Genomic DNA, 23,593 nt, shown 5'->3' with positions numbered 1-23,593 from the left:
GACACTTCCTCAGGTGTAAACCTAAAAAAAAAAAAAAAAAAAAAAAAAAAAAATTCAAATTTTAATTGACAGCTCCTACTGAAAAGATTTGAAAGGAAAGACTGACAACATTGTTTCAATGTGACTGGCTGCTATTTCTACATTTATACTGACTTTTAACAGTTTTATGAGATATAATTTGTATGCAATAAAGTTCACCTATTTAAAAATGCACAGAGCAATATATTTACAGAGTTCTGTAGTCATTACCATCTAATTCTAGAACATTTTCATCATCTCCAAAGAAGCTTGTAGCCATTAGCTATTAGGTAACTTCTAAGTCTTCTTTCTATTCTATAAATTTGCCTATTATTGAGTCATAAGTGCTTAAATATTGTAGGTACAAGTCTCCTGTAACATTAATTTATAAGTGTTTTCTCCGACCGTGTGGGGTTTCTTCTCTCTTTCTTGGTGGTGTCTTCTGAAGCACATAGTTTTTAAATTTTGATGAAGGCCCACTTATCAATCTTTTGTCTCTTTTATTTTTGGTGTCATATCTAAGAACTCATTGACAAACTGAAGATAACAAAGATTTACTCTAACATTTTCTTTTAAGAATTTATTATTCTATTTTGTTTTTACATTTGGGTCTATTTTTTGAGTTTATTTTTTTTGTATGCTGAGTTAATTTTTTGTGTATGATTTAGGTAGCAGTCCAACTTCATCCTTTCACATGCAAATATTCATTTGTCCCAGCATCATTTGTCAAAATAAATCTTTCCCCATGGAATTGCCTTGACTGTTTTGTTGAAAATCAATTGATCATAAATGTTAGTTTATTTTTGGATTCTCATTTCTACATTGTTTACATGTATGTCTATCCTTTTATGTTTATATGTATGTCTTATCCTTCATTACTACAACTTTGTAAAAAGTTTGAAATTAAAAATTTTGAGTCTAAAAGCTTTGTTTTGTCCTAATGATATTTTCCAATTTTGTTTTGAGTGTTAAAATTAAATTAAAAATTGTGTATGCAGCTGTTTATTTATATTCTTGGGAAAACTTAAAGTTTATTCCAATGTGAGCGAGCTCTTACAATACTGCAAACCAGGAGTTCTCAAGGTACGATTTGTAAACCCTTAGGTGGTCCTGAGACCCTTTCAAGGATTTATGAGGCTAAAACTATTTTTATTATAATACAAAGATTATTGGGCCAGGGAGTTAGCTTAGTGGTACTGCTGCTTGACTTGCAAGTGCAAGGTCCCAAGTTTGAACCCTGGTACCAAAAAAAAAAAAAAAAGATGTTTGTCTTTTACTCTTGTGCTGACATTTATACTGCAGTGCAAAAGTAAGGATGGTTAAAAATTCTGTATTTTAGTACAAGTCAGTGCAGCAGCACCAAATCACAGTGGTAATCACTGCATTCATATCCAAGCATTGCAAAAACAAGCCATTTTCATTCAAGAATGTCCTTGATGTAACACTGATAACTTTTAGATTTTCAATAATCTTTACCCTGTATTAAATATCTTTCATATTGTATGTGAGTGGAAGTATGCAAAGTATACATATAACGCTTCTGCTGGGCTCTGAAATGCAAGAGTTGTCTTCAGGAAAAGCACTAGAGCAATTGTTTGAATTATGATCTGCTCTCTCTTATGTGGAATACTGTTTTGACTTGAAGTAATTCTTTTTTTTTTAGGTACCGGGGAATGAACTCAGGACCTTATGGTTGTGAAGTATCATGGTGCCACTGAGCTAAATCCCTGGATCTGACTTGAGGTAATTTATTGTTTTTTAAATTTTTTTGAGACAATGTCTCGCTATGTAGTCGAGACTGATCTGGAACTCACTATGTAGCCCAGGCTGGTCTCGAACTCACCGCGATCCTCCTGCTTCAGTCTCCCGAGTGCTGGGATTACAAGCATGCACCACCATGCCTGGCTGACTTGAATTAATTCTCATAAAGTATGACCTATGACATGAGTATATGGCAAATATTTTCTCAAGTATAATGAAGTGAGCCTGGCACTTTAGAGAAAGCAAGTGATATTTTTGTTGTTGTTGCAAATGATAAAATTAGAGCTTTCAAGTGAAAGGTTTTTATCTTCTTTTGAAAACTTGTGTCTGTGATAAAGAGATAGCTTTCTAACCTTTCTAACACTTAAATACTTGCTTGATGAGAAGGTAGTGCTATTAGTCAATACAATTTTTAGAAGTCATTTAATCAAATGTGACAGCATTTGGAAAAATATAACTTTGTATATCAATATTTTTCAAAAGAGTAATGCATGCTGTTATATGCGTTTGTGCTTGAATTTGCTATATTCTTTTTAGTGTAGTAGCAAAAGGGTTACTAGGGAAAATGGCTTAAATTATTTTAATTCATTAGTTATACAAATATTTATTGACTGTCTTAGATATCAGATATAATGCTAGATGTCAAGGATAAGAAGCAGAGATGACGTTGGGATGTAGCTTAGCTGTGCTGCACCTGCCTGGCAAGATCCTGAGTTTGATCCCTGGTACTGGAAGAAGCAGAGATGAATAATATAAACTTCACCATGTCATTATGGACCATAGACCTAGTAAGAAGAAGTTCCATAAATATATGACATATTTTTAAATGACTATAAGTATCACAAAGGAAAAAGTTGGGTGCTAGAATGGAGAATACTAGGGCAGGACTTGTTTTAGAGAGTACTCAGGAGAGGCTTTTCTGAGCATTTGACATTTAAGCTGATATTTGTAGGATATAAAGGAGCTCTGTCTATATCACTCAGTGAATGTGTTTGTGAGTGGGTGAGTGTGGGTGGAAACACAAGTGTGTGACTGTGTGTGAGGACGTGTGGGTCTGGAGTGGAGCCAATATATGTGAGGCATTGAAAGCAGAATGCCTGCAGGCCTGAGTGGTGTGAGCCAGCACACAAACCAGCACAACCAGGGCCCTACATGTTGTGTTAAAAGGTTCAGACATCTTTTTGAATTATCTAAAAGTCCTCTGTTAGAGTACATTTTATTTACACCATTTCAGAGCTAGAAAATGCTCTTGTCACTCTACTTAGAGACAAAAAATCTGGGGTCCAGAGAACTTCTGTGGTTCCTTCAAAGCCCTACAGTGTTGTAGGTAGAGCAATTCAGGACTTCTAGGCTGGGTTCATTGTTGTCATACCCTTCCATTCAAGGATGCAGAAATAGAGCACTTCTGTAGCTGTGTTTCACTTTGAGAAAGTATAGTCCACTTTAGACAAGTTATCCCTATGTTTTCAGCAGGAAGATTGCCTAGGGCTGAAATGCCTTACATGTAGAAGTCTTCAGTTTTTGGAGTTATTTCAGACACATAAACATCTCTGCATGTTTTTAAAAAGAAGACATTTAGGCTTAAAAGAGGGAAAGACAGGAAAATAAAATTGTGAGGGCTTCTGGGATACTGTACAGACTGTACTCTGAGTGAAACAAGGGACCTTGGAGGGCTCTGAGCAGAGGAATGACATGATCTGACATATTTGAAAGGATAGCTTGGCTGCTGTGTGCAGAGGAGCCTGGACAGGCTCCAGGAAAGAAGTAGAAATGGTAGAAGGCAATTACCATGATCTGAATTAGGGAAGATGGTGGCTTAGACCCATATATGAGCTGCATATATAGTGAGAAGTAGTTGTATTCTAAATATTTTTAAGGTAGGTCGGGTAGAATCCCTTGCAGATTGAACATGAAATATAAGAGAAAGAGGAGTCAAAGAAGACTATGGAATTTCTGGCTTGTGCTCCTGGAAAGATGAAGTTGTCATGAAATAGAAGGGGAAGTGTGGAGTTGACAGGCTTGGAAGGAAGGATCAAGAGGTCTACTTGACATCCAAATGGAGTTATAGGGCTGGGGATTTAGCTCAGTGGTTCCATTGCCTGCCTCACAAGCTAAGGTCCCAAGTTCGATTCCCAGTACAAAACAAAACAAAACAAAAAAATAAACCAAAAAACCCAAAACATACCAAAACAAAGAAAAAACAAACCAAATGGAGTTATAAAGGAAGGTGGCTGGAGTTAGGGAGTTGCAGAGCCAAAGATATAGACTTAGAATTATCAGTATATGGCTGGCACACTATCTACAGAGTTAGGAAGCCCAGATGCCACTGGGAAGGGAGTGAATGATGATATGTATTAGTCAGTGCTTACAAGAGCTTGCAGGTCTGGGGCAAGGCTCCTCAAATGACTTCATATGCTCTGGATCAGATTTAATGGAGGACATAGAAATTTATGAGATTGGTTTACAATGGCTGCCCACAGAGTCAAATATAGAAAAGTGAAAAAGATCTGCTCATTGGTGTCAAATAATGCTGTTGAGTCAAGTAAAGGGAACTGAGAACTGACCACTAGGTTTAATAACAAACAAGGTAAAAGCTTTGACACAAACCATTTCTGTGAAGTGTGGGAAAAAATCACATTGGAGTTTAAGAGAGACTGGAAGAAGAGAAATTGAAGTGGAACCATCTTACTTAAAGTTTTGATGTAAAGAAAAACAGAGCAATGAGGATATGTATGGACAAGGGGTCCTTTTTTTTTGAAGATGGCAGAGATAAAAGCATGTGTATATGCATATGAGAGGGGAAACTTGAGGCACTGGTGGTAAAATGGGCTGCAGAATCCCTGAAGCTGATTCCTGAGTGGGTGAGAGGGACCCCTGGATCCCACACACTGTAATCTGAGGCTCAATCCCTGATCCAAACATGGAGGAGACTGGTATCTCAAGTCAAAAGCAGATTCATCATGTTAAGTTTTTTTCAGACAGAATCTTTAGGATTTTTCACTTCCTGGGGCACATCCTCTGCAGACATATCAACTTCAAAGGAGTGTATAACTCCTTTCACTTCACCTCAAATCCAAAGTCATTTCCCTCTCAGGCTCTCTCCCCTTCTTCATGTGTTGATCCATGTGTTAATAATTCCATGTGTTAATAACTACCAAAAATTGTCATTTTCTAAGCTGTGCTTGATGCTATTGTGTTGCTCATTGTATCACTTGGACTAAGGTGTTTTGATTGATGTTATCAGTTGTCTTTCCTGGTATAATGAAAACGAGATTGCCTCAGAGTCATTAGAGACTCAAAACCTAAAGACCAGCTATATAAGGAAGATCAAAGTATTAACCCAGGAATTCCATCAAAGACAGTACTACCAACAAAAATAGAAATGAGAAGACATTTAAGCAAGACACAAACACAGTCTTCCAGCTTACCAAAGGCAAATTCTGGGGAAAACGAGGTGGAAAAGTCTGATAATCAACCACCTGGACACCCTGAACTGATAGCACAGGAAGTAACAAAACAGATTAATGAGGCTCTAGAAAAATTCAAAACAAAAATAATTTCCCAGAGAGCTACAGAGTTGGTGAGCAGAGTGAAAGACATGATTAGAGACCCTAGAACAGAAACAGATGAGAAAATTGATGGATTCAGGACCATGATGGAAGCCATGAATGCCCTGCATGGCGGGGGAAGGAAATCATGAATGTCCAACACAGGAAAGAAATGTAATCCATGAAACAGATTCAAACAGATATCCAAGAGATTAAAAACTCTATTGAAAGTATGCACAACAATCTGAGTCAATCTGAAGACAGAATATCAGATACAGAAGACAGGATTGTAGTCAGCGACCATGAAAGGAGAGATCTCTTAAGAATAGTAAGGGACCATGAGAAATCAATCCAACAGCTCCTAGATAATGAAAATAAGAATAATATAAAACTGATAGAAGTCCATGAAAAAGCAGGAGAAATGACAACTGTTTAAAGAATTAATGACAGAAAAGTTCCAAGTGGAGCAAAAGAATTTGATCTACAGATAAGTCAGGCATATAGCACTCCAACTAGACATGATCATAAAAAACTACACCTAGACATATAATAATCAAGATACTGAAAACCCAACAGAAGAAAAAAAATACTACAAGCAGTTAGAGAGAAGAAACAAATCACATACAAAGGGAAGCCCATCAGAAGCACATCAGACTTTTTAACACAAACCTTAAAGTCAAGGAGAGCCTGGAACGAGGTATTTCAAGCCCTAAAGAAAACAACCTTCAACCTAGACTGCTGTATCCTGCAAAACTCTCTTTCAATGTGGATGGGGAAATAAGATACTTCTATGACAAAGAACACCTGAAAAACTTCATGAATACCAAACCAGCACTTCAAACAATTCTAAACATTCTAGAAATAGACAATGACGGTCACAACTCCATTGAGATCCAGCAGAGCAAATCCATCAGGCAAGGCAAGAAATTAAAGGGAGTGGGAGTGGTGGGGGGAGAAGAGCCAACAACAGCAAAATAACATGGTGATGATAAGTTAATACATATCAGTTATAACCATCAATGTTAGTGGCCTCAATTCACCAATCAAAAGAAATAGACTTGCAGAATGGATTAAGAAGCAAAATCCAACAATATGCTCTATACAAGAAACACGCCTAGTTCAAAAAGAAACTCAAAGACTGATAGTAAAAGATTGGAAAACAGTTCTCCATGCAACAGGAACCTGGAAAAAAAGCAGTGGTATCTATCTTATTTGCAGACAAAATAAAATTCAAACTAAACCTAATTAAGAGAGACAAAGAAGGTCACTACATCCTTGTAAAGGGAACAGTCCAAGAAGAACAAATGACAATCATAACTCTAAATGTACAACATACTAATGCCCTTAACTATACAAAACAAATATTAAGGGACATAAAAAGCCAAATAAGCACTAATACAGTTGTAGTGGGGGATCTCAATACTCCGCTGTCATAAATAGATTGTCTAGACAAAAATCAGAAACAAAATACTAGAACTGAACCAAGCTTTGGATCAAATGGACTGAATAGATGTCTACAGAGTGCTCCACCCTACAAAATCAGAATATATATTTATTTCTGCTGCACATGGGTCATTCTCCAAAATAGACCACATGCTAGCTGATAGAACATGTTGAAATAAATGCAAAGGAATTGAAGTTATCCCATTTAATTATCAGACCATAGTGCTATTAAACTGGAGATCAATAGCATAAGAAGCTTCAAGAACTTCACAAACACATGGAAACTGAGTAACACTCTCCTGAATAACCAATGGGTCACAGAGGAAATTAAAGATGAAATTAGACAGTTTTTACAAATAAGTGATAATGCTAATATAACATACAGGAATTGATGGGACACAACGAAAGCTGTTCTAAAAGGGAAATTCATAGCAGTGAATGTCCACACTAGGAAAACAGAGCAAGCTCAAATAAACAACCTAATACTGAATCTTAAGCTCCTAGAAAAAGAAGATCAGGACAAACCCAAAGCATTTACAAGGAAGGAAATTATAAAGATCAACAGAAATCAATGCAATGGAGTCTAAGAGAATGATACAAAAAAATCAATGAACAGAAGAATTGTTTTTTTTTAAAAGAATAAATAAAATCAATAAATCCATAGCCTTTCTTATCCCCCCCAAAAAAAAGAAAAAAAAAAAAAAAAGAAAGAAAAGGCTCAAATCCATGCAATTAGGAATGAAAAAGGTGAAGTCACAACAGCTCCAGCAGAAATCCAGATGATCAACATACCTACTTTGAGAACCTATACTCTAATAAAATGGGAAACACAGAAGAAATGGACAGATTTCTAGCTACATATGAATTACCAAAGTTGAATGAAGAAGATAAAATTCTAAACACCCCAATTACCATCAGTGAAGCTGAAAATATAATTAAAAATTTACCAACAAAGAAAAGCCCAGGTCCTGATGGCTTCACCTGAATTTTATAAGACATTTAGTTAAGAATTATTGCTATTACCCTTTGAACTTTTCAATGAAATTGAAAGGGAAGCAATACTTACAAATTCATTCCTCAGAGAAAGTGTTACTTTGATTCCAAAACCAGGGAAAGAAGACCCAACCAAAAACTAGAACTACAGGCCAGTTTCCCTAATAAACACAGATGCAAAAATCTTCAATAAGACACTGGCAAACAGAATACAGAGGGTCATCAAGAAGATCATACACCCTGGCCAAGTTGGATTTATCCCAGGGATGCAACATACATACATAGATCAATAAATGAAATACACTATAATAAAAGAGTCATGGACAAAAACCATATGATTATCTCAATAGATGCAGAAAAGACATTTGGCAAAAGTCAACACTGATTCATGATAAAAACCCTGCAGAAAATTGGGATAGATGGTCTTTATCTCAGCCTGATAAAGCCTATCTATGAAAAAACAACAGCCAACATCATACTAAATGGTCAAAAACTGGAAACCCTCATGCTAAAATCAGGAGCAAGACAAGGATGTCCATTGTCACCACTCCTGTTCACTATAGTTCTGGAAATATTAGCCATAGCAATTAGACAAGTGAAAGAAATAAAAAGAATAAGGATAGGAAAGGAAGAAGTTAAACTCATTATTTGCTGATGATATGATACTCTACATAGAAGACCCAAAAAACTCTGCCAAATGATTTCTAAACTTAATTGACAGATTCAGTAGAGTAGCTGGATAAAAGGTCAACACTAAAAAATCAATAGCCTCCTTGTACACAAATAACAGACTCACTGAGAGGGAAATTAGGGTAACAATCCCTTTCACAATAGCATAAAAAAAGAGAAATATCTAGGGATCAATCTAATGAAGGAAACAAAAGACCTCTACATTGAGAACTACAAAAACTCTGAAAAAAAGTAATTGAAGAGGATATAAGAAAATGGAAAAGACATCCTTTTTCCTGGGTTGGAAGAATCAATATAGTGAAAATGGCCATACCTCAAAAACTACTATAGAGATTCACTGCAATCCCTATTAAAATTTCAACAGTATATTTCACAGTACTAGAGAAAACAGTCCAAAAATTCATCTGGAACCAGAAGAGACCTAGAATAGCAAAAACCATTCTACACAACAGAGACATGATGGGGTATCACAATCCCCAACTTGAAACTATACCATAAAGCCACCGTGCTACAAACAGCATGGTACTGGCAAAGAAATAGACCCTGAGGATCAGTGGAACAGATTACAAGATTCAGAAACAATTCTAGACATACTCAGCTACCTCATCTTTGACAGAGGAGCCAACCATCCTCACTGGAGGCAAGATAGCCTCTTTAATAAATGGTGTTGGAAAACTGGATTTCAACCTGCCAAAGATTAAAACTAGACCCCTATCTTTCACCATGTACTGAACTAAAATCCAAGTGGATTAAAGATCTAAATATTAAAACAGAAACACTGCACTTGTCTGAAGATAATTTAGGTAGAACTCCTGAAGACATTGGCGTAGGAAAAAAACTTTTACTAGGGGAATGGAGAAAAAATAGGAACCAAGATATGGCATGTAAAGGTAAAAGATCCCAATGATGAATGTAACTGTATTGTATACCTAAAATGTAGCCATAAAACAATTTTAAAAATTTCCCTATTCTTCCAAATCTTAATAATGTTGCTACTTATAGTAAAACAATTTTAAAACAAAATAATGAGAAATGGCCTTTCTTTCTCTCTCTCTCTCTCCTTCCTTCCTTCCTTCCTAGGCAGGGTCACTCTGCATAGTTCAGGCTTTGAACTCACTATGTAGCCCAGGCTGGCCTCAAACTCACAGTGATCCTCCTGCCTCAGCCTCCCAAGTTCTGGGATTACAGGCATGTGCCACCACACCCAATGCTAATTCATTTCAATCTTATTCTATAGAATTTTCCTTGGCTTGTAGAGGTAAATATTATATATTATAATAGCCAGTACTTGCCTGCTTTCTGCTGCATTGCAACCTCATTTTGGTTTTAGACTTGATGCTCATTTCCACCTCTCTGAATTATGTTGGGAATGAATTTCTTACAGGTCACAGTGAAGAGCTGTCAGCACCCAGTTTTCTCAATCAAAGCCTCAGCACAGATTTCCAGCCCTTTAATTAAAGCCACGAGGCATCTTGCATGAAGTGGTACTTCATTTCCTCTTATAATTCTCCACAGGACTCTGGAGAAACAAAAAGAATGGCCCAGGTTGGAATCCTATCATATGTAGTCATCTTTTGCCCAGAGAAAATAGGCTGTAAGAAAGAGATTCAGAGACGTGCTCTGAGCAGGGGTGGAATGTGGTGGTGGTGAGTAGATCAAGCAGTCTAGGTAATGCCTTCATCAGGAATTCTTTTTTATTTTGATACTACTACAACACTTCATGCTTGATAGTGTTTTAATAAACTGAGTTTAGTATTTATTTTTTGGGTTAGTTCTATTATAAATAAGCATTCCTATTATGTTGAACTTATTTTTTTCTGCCATGTGTCTAAGTTGACCCTTTATTCCAGATAGGGTAAAAGTAACAAACATGCAGGAATGACTTAATATGCAGATTCCCTAGACCTGCCTCCAGTGAGTTTGGTTCACAGCCAGAAAACTTGCATTTTAAGTGGCACCCCAGGTGCTTCTAAGGCAGGTGGTTGATTCCCAGAGCAGTTGTGGGATTTATAAGGCTGTTGACTTGGTCTAGGAAAGCAGTCTCTTTGTGCTATTATTACTAGGAGAAGACATTTCATGAGCAAGCTGCTTACACAATATATAGTGTGGATAGACAGCCCAGAGGACCAAATGGCCCAAGGCTAGACAGCAGGGATGGAGCAAAGTGGCTTGAGTCTGCAGTATTCTTGGTAGGATATCTATGATGTAGCTCTGGTCCCCAAACTAAATGTTTCTGCTACTCAGTTTGGTGGGGACCAATTCTCTACCCCCTGTATCAGAGGCTACCATACCGAGAGTCTCCCTGGGTGGTGAAAAGTGCTCAAGGGGAAAACATGTACCTGTGGAAGGAAAGCAACTTCTGCATCTTAATGTTTGAAAAGGAAAACAAAAAAAACATCTTTTGGGGCAATCAGTCTATAAGGAAACTAAATTCATTGTCTTGGTTTTCTGAGCTCATTAGTCCAGCTCCCTGAGCAAACCAGTTCTGTGCTGTACACAACAGTTCACGTTATAATACTAAGGTTTTGGTTTTTAATGGCTTTTAGTTTTTTTCATTTTTGTTTTTCTTTATTGTTTGTACAGAAAGTGGGCAGGGCAGATGAGCCAAAAAAGGGGTAAGCTACGGAAAACATGTTGTAACTAAAGGACAATTGATAAGGAATATTACTAATAGGGAAAGACAATTAGCAAAGTCATTAACTGTAGTGCTGCTTGAAATTTTAATCCAAATTAAAAAATCACTCCAGGACCTCTTTTCTTTTTTTCCTATTGAGTTTATTGGTACATTTTAGGTATACAGTACAGTTACATTCATCATTGGGATCTTGTACCTTTACATGACAGGGCTTGGATATAATTTTTTACCCTTGTCCTTGCCCTCCCTTTACCCCCTCCTCCCCTCCCTATTTACAAATACTTTATTTCCATTTTTTCTTGTTTTTCTTTTCCCTTATTACCTTTCCCCTACCCTTCCCACTTCTCCAACACCTTTTCTTCCTATTTCATATGGTCAATTATATCATTAGGATCTTATGTACCATTATAGTTTTTCATACTAGAGAAACGATTCGGTATTTATACATGTGTGACTAATTTATTTCACTTAGGAGTATATCCTCAATATATATCCATTTTCCTATGAATGAATCTATTTTCTCATTCTTTATGTCTGAGTAGTATTCTATTTTAAAGAAAAACCACATTTCTTTATCCAGTCTCCAACTTATATGCAAATGGACTATTTCCACATTTTAGATATTACAAACTGTGCCGCTGTCAACATAGGTGCGCATATATCACTGTGATATGATTCTTTTAATTCTTTTGGAAAGATACCCAGCAGAGGGATGGCTGGGTCAAATGGAACCTCTAGTCCCAGCTCTTTGAGGTATCTCCATATTGATTCCCATAGTGGTTGTACCAGTCTGCACTCCCACCATCAGTGGAGAAGGGTTCCTTTCTCCCCACAACCCTGTCAACATTTATTATTGGTTGATTTCTTGATAGCAGCCATTCTTTGTGGGGTGAGGTGGAATTTTAGTGTTGTTTTCATCTGCATCTCTCGAATAACCAGTGATGTGGAAAATTTTTTCATGTATTTACTTGCTGCTTTTACTTCATTGTCTGAGAAATGTCTGTTCATTTCAGATGCCCATTTTAGAATCAGGTCTTTATATTTGGGGGGGGCTGATTTTTTTTGAGTTCTTTATATATTCTAGATAATAGCAGGACGATCTCTTTTCTAAGCAATTTACATGTTCATTAATTTCCTTTCCCACACAGTTACCTCACACCTATTTTTGAGTACCTAATGTTAAAATGGGTGCAAACATGAATGAAACACAGTTCTTGCCACCCAAGAGCTTTAGTAATAAAGAACATGAACAAAGTTGTGGACAAATTCATGAAGGATGATAATGTTCAAAAGTTCCTTGAGAAGGTTTGCTTGAGGAGCTGAAGGGACTCAGAGACACAGGAAAATGCTATTAGCAAGAGGTCATGAAGTCTTCATCAAGGACTTTTTTCCCAGAAGGATGTTGTAAGTTATATAAAATTTCTGCAGAGGAGTTTTCAAGTTAAGTCTAACGTCATGAAAAGGAAGAATGGTGGGAGATTCTGAGAATAAATCAGGTCACTCACATGCTTTTGAGGCACAGACTTTACATATGTCTTACAGACAGTTCTCAACATTTTAGATATTAGCAAAGCAATTTTTAAAGAAAGCTCTGGTTTGACCTGCTGTTATTCTTTTACTTTAGATTAAATTTATTCCAGTCATTACAATTTTCTAAGGTATTTCTGAATAATTGTATTTTGAATTCTTTAATTCAAATCACCTTGAACACAATATCCCTCTCTTTCCTATCCTTCCTAGCCCCACTTAAAATGTAAACTTTAAGAAGTGTCAGGCAATTTCTTAAAGCTTAGTAAAGTAAAAGATTAATGACTAACTCTCACCCAGCCAGGAAGAATGGGATGGAAGACCTTTTCTTGACCTTCTATCATTCATAGATTGTTCATTTCCTGCTAAATCTGGGTTGGTCTCAGTCTCAGGTTGGACATGGTGTTATTGGCCTTAAAAGCCTCACAATATTCCATGGCAATTAGTAAATTACATCAAGATGAATGAAAAAACAATCAGTAACTATAGTAACAATAATAGCTTAAGTACCTATGGTTTACCAGGCATCCATTAGTGTGAGACACTGCCTATAACATTTATTACAATGAAAGATGGCTGTTATTATGTACAAACTGAAAAGAAAGATGAGTTTAGATGGGAAATTAACTTCCTAAGTCTACAGAATTAGTAATGGCAAAGCAGGATTCTAACCCAAGTTCATATAATGCAAAATCCCTTCCCACTGTGAAGCAATTTCTTTTAAAGTAGTAACTCTTTACTTTTTTAAATATACAGCTGTGAGAATCTAATAAGGTAAGATACATATATACAAATAAATATTTACATATAGTTTTGGGAGATTCACAGATTTTCTGATGCCTAAGTATGGCCTTGAGTGGGCTCATAGATCCCATGTGAAGAACCCAGCTTTGAAGGAATCATTAAAAATGTAATATAGTATGTGGTTAAGAGCATGAACTCTGAGTTCAAACTCCAGTTACTTGTTAACTGATAAATCTTGGTACATAGCTACTCCTCCAATGTCAAATAGGGGTGATAAAAATGATACTTCAGAAGATTAAGTGCATTAATATATGTAATACAATTAGAATATTGCTATTTTAAATTGTGTTTTATTAAGCATTGGTGTATGTATGTGTATAGCTCAGTGGATTATTTTGCATGGATGCTATTTTTCTTTACCCCTCCCCCTCAGTGGAAGTGAACATAACTACAGACAAATCCTGACACTAAAAGTTTTAATATTTATCTAAGAGCTATGTCCATTCACATGTATTTGTATGACGGGGAGGCTCACTTAATAAGTAACTTATATAGTGCTCACTTTGGCAGCACATATAATAAGTAACCTATATGTCCTTAATTTAATGGCTTTGTCAGTTTTTCATTTTAAGACTTTTTAATATGGCCTAGATTTATGAAAGCCACCAGATATAGTTATGTTTTCATATTTTTGCTATAAAGACATAGGATACATTTGCTTCTTGAAAGGTCAACATTTCTTTTAGATAGGAAGTATTATACACAGCTAAGGTAGGTAGAAATATTATAGGCAGTCAGTCAGGGCTGAGCCCTGGAGGAAGTGAGCGCATAGGATGCGAACTGTGGCTGGAGGCACGTCTGTTGGAGGTTAGACCTCAAGATAAAGTTGAAATGACAAGGCCTGCCTACCTCCCTAGGAGATAAGATAATTGGTATCACCCGATTCAATAAAATTTAGCTAGACATCAGTCACCTCGGTGGGTGGCCAAGACCTCCTGATTCATCCCTTCCTAAAAAAAGGTCTTTGTTCTTTCCATTTACGTTTGCTACGTGACCTGTTTCACCACTGGATCAACATTGCCTAAGCGTCTATTCTTGTAACTTTACTGGTTGGTCATAGTTTTAACCCATGTTGTACCCACCTCATGATTTTGTTCTATAAAAGTGGTTTGTTTGCAATCCAATTTTGGGTCCCCTCCTGTCTCTCAGGAGCTTATCTCTCTCAAAGTTTTCCTATCCTTAACCTTCTTTGTTCCTTATAATTCATTCTTCAATTTTGGGGAACATGAACTCGGCAAATCTGACATCTAGCAGGTTGCGAGTTATGTTATTTCCCCTACATCAGAAGTACAAGTAGAACCACTGAAAACATTGGAAGTCATGACTTTTTAACTTTTTTATATGTTAAACCAATATATGTTTTTACTTTCTCAGAAGCAAAACTCAAAAGCATAGGGAAATACATCTTACTTCCTGGAATTAGAAGAATGATGGCAGAAAGGAGAAAGAAAGGAAAAGGTATTTTCATTCTTGCTGTTATCCATATATGGAAAGCACTTAGTTTCAGATACTGATTTTAGCAATGTATACTGTGACACAAAGGAAGTGGGTTTTCTCTCTTTTTTCATTCTGTGCTGTGCCAATAAGGACATTGGTGTTTTATTACTGGAAAACATAACCATATTTTATCTGTGGTATGGTTACTTACTTGTTTCATAAGTGAAGTCATTTCTGTTCAGATTAGATGTAGGAAACATCTAAAAGAGTAAATACAAAGTCAAGCAACTATTAATTTAAGAATATCAAGAAGAAAATTATTCTTTGAAGGAAGTAATCTAATTAAGAGGGCTAAAGATCTGACCCTCCAAAGAAGACAAACAGCCAAGAAGCATATGAAAAATATCAGTCTTATTATCAAGGAAATACAAATCAAAACTATAATGAGGTATCATTTTAATTAGAATGGTCTCATCAAAAAAGAAAAAAAATCAAGTGCTAGTGAAGATGTGGAGAAAGGAGATGTCTAATATCTGGTTGGTGAGAATGTAAATTAGTATAGCCAGTGTGAAAAACAGTATGGAATTTCCTTAAAATACTAAAGAATAGAACTATTGCATGATCCAGCAATTCCACTGCTGGGTGTACATCCAAAGGAGAGGAAATCAGTATGACCAAGAAATACTTGCATTCCCATATTATTGCAACATGCCTCACAATAACTAAAATATGGAATCAATCTAGATTCCCATCAATAGATAAATGGATAAAAATGGCATGTATATCAGATGAACTATCATTCAGCCATAAAAAGGAATAAAATCCTATCATTTGTAGCAAAATGGCTAGAACTAGGGGGTCATTAAATTAAGTGAAATAACCCAACACAAAAGGACAAATACTACTTTTTCTCACTTGTGGAGACTAAAAAGTCAATATCATAGAAAAAGTGGCATAGCAGTGGTCAATAGAGACTAGGATGGGCAGGAGGGGAGAGGAGATGGAAAGAGATTCAATAAGGGATCCAAACACAAGATTTTATTCTGCTTTTCTATAGGATAGTAGGATAAATATTGGTTAAAATAATCTGTGGTATATTTCAAAATGACTAGAAGAATTTGAAATTCCCAATACATAGAAATTACTAACATTTCCAGAGAAGAAAGTGCTTATTACCCTGACTTGCTTATTACTCATTGTATACATGTATCAAATTATCATAATGTACACCTATAGATATTATACAAAATTATGTATCAGTAAAAATTGCTCTTCTTTGACTATTTTCTCAATTTTAAATCAGAGTTTATTTAAAAGCTGGAAATTCATTTTATCTCAGTCTGCTTTGTATTGCTATAACAGAATACCTAAGGCTAGGTAATTTGTAAAGAATGGATATTTATTTCTTACCATTCTGGAGGCTAAGTCCAAGGCCAAGGCCCCTTCTTGCTCCATCATAACATAGTGGAAGGGGTTACACAGTGAGAGTTAGAGATAGAGAGAGAAGCGGGCCAAACTCATCCTTTCATTAGGAACCCATTCCCATGATAACTAATTCACTTCTGTGATAATGAGATTAATCTACTCATGAGTCCTCATGATAGAATCACTTTTTAAAGCTCCCATCTTCTAACATTGTTCCTTCAGGAATTAAATTTCTGACATGTGAGCTTTGGAGACACATTCAAATCACAGCACAAATCTACATTGATATTTGTTTTGAAATGTTATTGTTGCACTTATTCTAATCAGGGAAAGAACAGACATTTGATGCATTCATTTGAGACATTCATTATCAAGGAAAAGTTTAATTAGATTCTTTTTTTAAAAAAAATCAAAGATGTCTTTATTAAGTTTTTTCAGGACTTTCTTCTAGAAACACAATAAGCTTCATTCATAGGAAAATGGATCCATATTGAGGATATACTCCTAAGTGAAATAAATAAGTCACATGTGTACGTACCGAATAGTTTTTCTGGTGTGAAAAACTATAATAGTACTTAAGATCCTAATGATATAATTGACAATGTGAAATAGGAAAAAAGGGCTACAGGTGTAGGGAAAGTGGGAAAGGTAGGGAAAAGGTAATAAGGGAAAAGAAAAAAATAGGAGAAAATGAAAAAATGGAATAAAGTGTTTGTAAATGGGGAGGGGAGGAGGGGGTGAAGGGAGGGCAGGGACAGGGGGAAATGAGAACCATTAAGGGAAAAGAAAAAAATAGGAGAAAATGAAAAAATGGAATAAAGTGTTTGTAAATGGGGAGGGGAGGAGGGGGTGAAGGGAGGGCAGGGACAGGGGGAAAAATGAGAACCAAGACCTGTCATGTAAAGGTACAAGATCCCAATGATGAATGTAACTGTACTGCATACCTAAAGTGTACCAGTAAACTCAATTAAAAAAAAAAAAACCACACAATACGCTCATTCAGGAGACTTCAACCAGGTTTTCCTTATACTATCTCAAAATTTAAAGATAAATTTCCCCAGAGGGTGTGCAGTGCATCATAAAATGGCTTTTTTTTGAGGGTGGAAGAGGAGGATGGGTAGGATGGCATATTAAATTGTACTATGATAGACATGCAAGACTGTTTTCCAATCTATATAACTTATGTGCATTTTTTTTCTCATTAATTTTATTGGTAAATTCAAAGCAAACAATACAATTACATTTATCACTGGGATCTTGTAACTTCACATGATATGCATTTTGATAACTTAGAAAAAAAAGCAACAGTTTGTGACAAGCCTGAAAAGCCTGACCTATTTAACATACTTATGAACTTCTGGCATGGCAAGAATTCTCTAACTGTATGTATAGGTTTTTGAAAGTAACAAAGAATAGGCCAGTTTCTGATAAGTTTGTGGATAAACATCATATTCTACCCTAATAAAACACTAACTGAGGGTAGGTATACCTTACCTTAGTAGATAAAGAAAATGTATGTCACTGTGATAAAAACAGCATGGTATTGGCAAAGAAACAGACCCGAAGATCAGTGAAACAGATTAGAAGATGCAGAAATTACTGCAGACATACTCAGCTACCTCATCTTTGTACTCAGTTATCTCATCTTTGACAAAGGAGCCAACCATCCTCACTGGAGTAAAGACAGTCTCTTTAATAAATGGTGTTGGAAAACTGGATTTCAACCTGCCAAAGATTAAAACTAGACCCTTATCTTTCACCATGCACTAAACTAAAATCCAGGTATTAAAGATCTAAATATTAAAAAGAAACACTAAACTTGTTGGAAGATAAGTTAGGTAGAACTCTTGAAGACATTGGCATAGGATAAGACAAATCTTCAGTAGCACAGGAACTAGTACAAAGAATCAACAATTGGGATCTTATCTTTTTAAAGTTTCTGAACTTCCAGAGAAATTACGAGCAGAGTTCAGAGACAACGCACAATGTGGGAAAAAAGTTTTGCCTGCTGTTCTTCAGACAAAGGTCTAGTTTTTAGAATATACAAAGAACTCAAAAAAATCAGATCCCCCCCAAATATAAAGACCCAATTCAAAAATGGGCATCTGAAATAAACAGACATTTCTCAGACAAACAAGCAAAAGCAGCAAATAAATATATGAAAAAATGTTCAGCATCACTGGTTATTTGAGAGACACGGATGGAAACAACACTGAGATTCCACCTCACCCCCAAAAGAATGACTGATATCAAGAAATCAAACCAATAACAAATGCTGGCAGGGCTGTGGGAGAAAGGAATCCTTCTCCAGTGTTGGTGGGAGTGCAGACTGGTGCAACCACTGTGGAAATCAATATGGAGATACCTCAACCAACTAGGATTAGAAGTCTCATTTGACCCATCTATTGTCCTGCTGGGTATCTTCCCAAAAGAATTAAAAGAATCATGCCACAGCAATATATGCTCACCCATGTTTTTAATAGCTAAAATTTGGAAGCAGCCCAACTGCCTGGATAAAGACAGTTTTTTAAAATATTTTTTATTTTTTTAAGATACAATGGAGTATTACTCAGCCATAAAGAATGAGAAACTAGAGATATTTATAGCAAGTGGATGCCCATTGAGGTCATACTCTTAAGTGAAATTAATAAGTCACACATGTGTAAATACTGAATAGTTTCTCATGTGAAAAAGTAAAAGTGTAAATAAGGATCAAAATGTATAACTGATATTGTGTAATAGGAAGAAAACATCTAAAAGAGTAGAGGAAGTGGGAGGGGTCAGGGAAAGGTAAAATGGGAAAAGAAAAAAACATGTAAAAAGGAAAAACATGGAAACAATGTCTTTGCAGACAGGGAAGGATGGACAGGATGAAGGGAGGGCTGGGAATGGGGAAAAATAAGAACAAAGATAAGTCTTGTAAAGGTACAAGATCCCAGTGATGAATGTACATGTTTTGTATAACTGTATCAATAAACTTAATAAAGGTAAAAAAAGAAAACATATGCTAGTGCAAAACTTAGATAAACTGCTTTCAGGAAAAGTTTTAAAAATTGATACAGGTTGGAAAAGGAAATTTTCCATCCTGATTCTGAGCCCTCTCAATTTAAGGCAGAATCCATGCACTCTGACTTCTGTGGTTAATAAACTTTTTTTGCTGTTGTTTATTTAGTTTTCTCCTCTGAGTTCAGCTGCTGCTGGATTCGTTGGGATAATTTTGTGTCATGGAGTTAATGACAGGATAAGTTAACACCCCATCACAGTGATCACCTCAAGCATCAAGGACAACCCGTTTTCTCCTGGTGACACATCCACTTCCCCACTTGCTATTGTGGTGAAGCTTTTGCCACTCAGCCCAGAGGAATTCCTGGAATGGCTTCTACAGAGAGGGACCCATGTCAGATACAGCCCTAATGAAAGCCACTACCTGCTCTGCTATGTGCATGCTGAGTGTCATTATAACAAAGATTTTTCTGGATAGATATGTATTTTAAGTACTGCTTTTTCCCAGTTAGGGTTGCAACAAAGAAGGTCTTAAAAGGCACAAAAAAGTGTCCACATGTTATTCTGCTTTTTTTTGTTGCTGTTGTTTTGTTTTTGGGTTTTTTTTTTTTTTTTTTTGGTTTGTTGAGACAGGGTCTCACTATGTAGTTGAGACTGACCTGGAACTTGCTATGTAGCCCAGGCTGGTCTTGAACTCACAGTGATCCTCCTGCCTCAGCCTCCCGAGTGCTGGGAATACAGGCATGCACCACCATGCCCAGCAGTCCACATGTTATTCTATCCAGATCAATTAAAGAATTTTGAACTGAAGCACAGGCCACTATTGCAAAAAACCCAACCTTCTGCATGAGTCTTTGAACTTCCACTTTAGCTCATGAAGGAAGATCCCGTGCAGACTGCATATTCTCACGGCATCTTCTTAGATTCCTGATACTCTTCCTCATCTGGTTCAACGCCTGAGAGGCAAGCTGCCCTGGCCATGAAATACGGAAGCAGCTCTCCAATTGCTGCACCAATACCCCACACACAGGACTCAGTCTTAATGTTCAAGATGATAATACACAAAGAAATGTCTTCTTCTGTCCCTTTTTTATCTGGAAAAATAAACTAATCAGGATAGGGATGTTCATGGAAATGAATTTAATTGCGTTTATAAACAGCTAATGTATCTTAAGCTATGTGTAGGCCCAGATAAAGCAGATACGTGTGTAGCCTCGTTTTAACTCCCACAGAAGACAAAATTCCCAAGTCTACCCAACAGAAGGAGTTGGTTGTTTATACACTGCACATACTGTTACTCTGCCCCTTCAGCAAAATATGTATCTATAAGTACATCAGGAAGCAGTAAAAAAGACCACAATGCTTTAATGACCATAATTTTGAGGTCTATTCCTTTAAGATTACAAGGATTTCCAGGGAAAAATACTGCAAGGTAATGTGTGGCTGTCTCCTCAGGACAATGTTGTCTTTCTTCCCGATTCCTCCTCTTTTTCAATTCACCGAAAAGGGGTTTGTGACATTTGTGTTGTATTGTCCCTTGTTCATTGCTACATGTCTCTGGTCACATTTTTTTCCATTCCCTGCCACTTCATCCATAACGCTTAAGGAACCACTCTAACTCCAGATTCTTTGGCTCCCAGGGTCCTGAAAGTGGCTCCCAGCCAACTTTCACACCTGCCACTGGACTCCAGAAGTTAGACTCTTAACTCATACTATTCAACTATGAAAACACTAATTGAAATACAGATGAATATATAAAAAATATAGGAATGGAAAAGGTACTCTGAAATGTGATTTAAAAAGTAAAAGGAAAGGGTGGATAGATTCAATTCTGAAACTTTTGTACTTTTAAATAGCAAACACTATTATAATGTTGTAAACATTGTCAATATATATGATGAAAGTGGGTATTTTAAGGGCCATGGAGGCTAAGTGGCACTGAACCTGTCTCACAGGTGCAAGGTCCTGAGGTCAATCCCTGGTACTAAAAAAAAATGGGTATTTTAATATTGTAATAAGTAAAGATGAACATCTGGAAATAAAAATTGTTGGAAGATTTGAACAATTGATTTACAAAAAAAGAGATTAAAATGGCCTCTATATTCCTAGTATGTGGGGGAAATGTTATCCACATAACATAAGTGTATTAGAAATGCAGTTTAAGATACTTGACAAAGGCAAGGCAATGAGAAGGTTAGACTCCTTGGGGATGAAGGTCTGGGTCATTATAGCAAGAGAGAATCCAAGAGCAGTCAGACCGCTGGCCAGAATTGAGAAAATTCTGGAATAGATGGTAGAGAAAGGGAGATGAGATATTTTGGTGTAGGACTGACTGTGGCAGAACAGACTCTAGCTTTTTCCGAGAGCGCTCTTAAGTCTTTTTAGATGTGGCTGGTCACAAACCTAGAGGGGATCTGACTGCATACAACCCCTGACGCCCTATGAAGAAGGAGCAAGGGAATCTATTCTCACAAAATGGAGAGACTAGTTACAAGTAGAGAGGCCAGTTATAATGGAAAGGCTCAAAGAATCTGCAAAACACACTTTTTACCTCTGTTGATCTCTACTGTATTTGCATAAGCCAGTTATTCTTCCTGAATTGTTTTCCTCCTCGGTATGGGCTACAATCAACTTCACATAGACACCACTCAACGTGACCTTATCTTATGACCTCATAGTGTGTTTCTCATTTTCTGCCTTTGGGCTTCCTCATTGCTACTGGAGTGCGAGATGCTAAAAGATCATCCACGCATTCACAAATAAACCAGAAGTGGAGATGAGGCAGGAAGTGCCCTACAAGGAAACTGACAAACAGAGGCAGACCAAGAAGTCTGTGACTATCACAGAACACTGGGGAGCCAGTGGAGGCTGTGAAGCAGGCACATAATTTTGAATTTGTTAAGAGACCACTGTGGCACCAACGTGGGGCAGTGTCAGCTCTGTAAAGTCTGTATATGAGCTGGTTAAGTGACAGCAATCTGATGGAATGTGGAAATTACTTGGAGCAGTGTTTTCCTAGAAATATCAAATTTACACTTAGAGTGAATGCTTGCTGAGGAGCAGATGCTTATTGGAGGGATACAAGAAACTCGTGCGCTCGTGCATGTGTGCATGTGTGTGTGTGTGTGTGTGTGTGTTTGTGTGGTGTGCTGAGAGCTCCCAGTGATTGGGCAGGGAGTGCGGCTGTTGACAGGATGATTAGGAAATATTGTTAAGAGTATAGTTAGGAAATATAGTGTAGGAAGGAATAAGTTAACAAAGTCAGGAAGAATGAAAAGGAAGGGACAGATAGGCACTGAAATTAGTTTTTTAAAATGATGATGAGTTTCCACAAAGAGACAAGAGGGATTGAGAAGGACAAAGTCCAGGCCAGGGAGGAGTGGGCTGGATTGGAGGGTGGTGATGGCAATTGTTCTTACACTTCTGCCCAGGGCTCTGGGACAGGAGCTGCTCCGTCCTCTGCCTGTGGTGAAGGACAAGTGTGGGAACAGGATTTCCCTGAAGTGGGGCTGGTAGGAGAAGGATAATCATAATTTGTTTTACTTTTTGAACTGTGGACTCCGATTGAACTTTGTCATGAGAACTGATATTTATGGGGTTCCCGTCAGATTCTTTGGCTGCAGTTTGGTCAGTTAGATGTGGTCTAAGGTCAGAAATGAATACGTGGTGGGTTTCTGAGGTAATGAAGCTGCCTCTCCCTGCCTCCAGCAGGCAGTGTCTTCTCAGGTCATCATCAAGAGCACACTGCTTCTCACTGATGCTGCGTTCACCATAGGCCACAGGGACAAAACCTCATCCTTTCTTTTTAGAAAAATTTAACCACTTTACTGACATAATTCTATTTTTTCTCTCATGGAGTTTATTGGCACATTTTAGGTATACAGTACAGTTACATTCATCATTGGGATCTTGTACCTTTACATGGTCTTGGTTCTCATTTTTCCCCCTGTCCCTGCCCTCCCTTCACCCCTCCATCCTCCTCTATTTACAAAGACTTTGTTTCCATTTTTCCTTTTCTCATATTTTTTTCCTTTCCCTTATTTCCTTTCCCCTACCCTTCCCACTTTCCCTACACCTTTAGCCCTTTTCTTCCTATTTCACATTGTACTGACATATCATTCACATGCTGTATAATCTACCCAGTTAAGGTGTATAATTCAGTGATTTGGGGATGTATTACATTAATAATTTATAAATTTGAATATACAAATAATATATATATTTACTAATTTAAAATTTTAACTGTACATTTAAATCATTTTAAATTGTGTAATTCAATGACATTAATTATATTCATAATGTACGATCA

The 23,593-nt window shown here is 36.8% G+C and overlaps 1 protein-coding gene and 1 pseudogene across 1 annotated transcript in view; one reads left to right on the top strand and one right to left on the bottom strand.

Moving 5' to 3' along the window:
• Cdc20b (cell division cycle 20B) overlaps positions 1-1,711 on the top strand; it is a 67,672-nt gene extending 65,961 nt beyond the window's left edge. The window contains exon 14 of the mRNA XM_033760908.1: positions 1,682-1,711. Coding sequence (XP_033616799.1) covers positions 1,682-1,695 — 14 coding nt within the window. The 3' untranslated portion in view covers positions 1,696-1,711. The remainder of the gene's footprint in view (positions 1-1,681) is intronic.
• A 17,638-nt stretch (positions 1,712-19,349) lies between these two features.
• Positions 19,350-20,880, bottom strand: LOC104864146 (annotated as a pseudogene).
• Positions 20,881-23,593: the final 2,713 nt, after the last annotated feature.

The sequence above is a fragment of the Fukomys damarensis genome, unplaced genomic scaffold (assembly GCF_012274545.1).
Source record: "Fukomys damarensis isolate Sample0158 unplaced genomic scaffold, DMR_v1.0_HiC HiC_scaffold_1, whole genome shotgun sequence".
Lineage (NCBI taxonomy): Eukaryota > Metazoa > Chordata > Mammalia > Rodentia > Bathyergidae > Fukomys > Fukomys damarensis.
The sequence above is the reverse complement of the archived record's forward strand: the minus strand, read 5'-3'. Positions and strand labels throughout refer to the sequence as shown.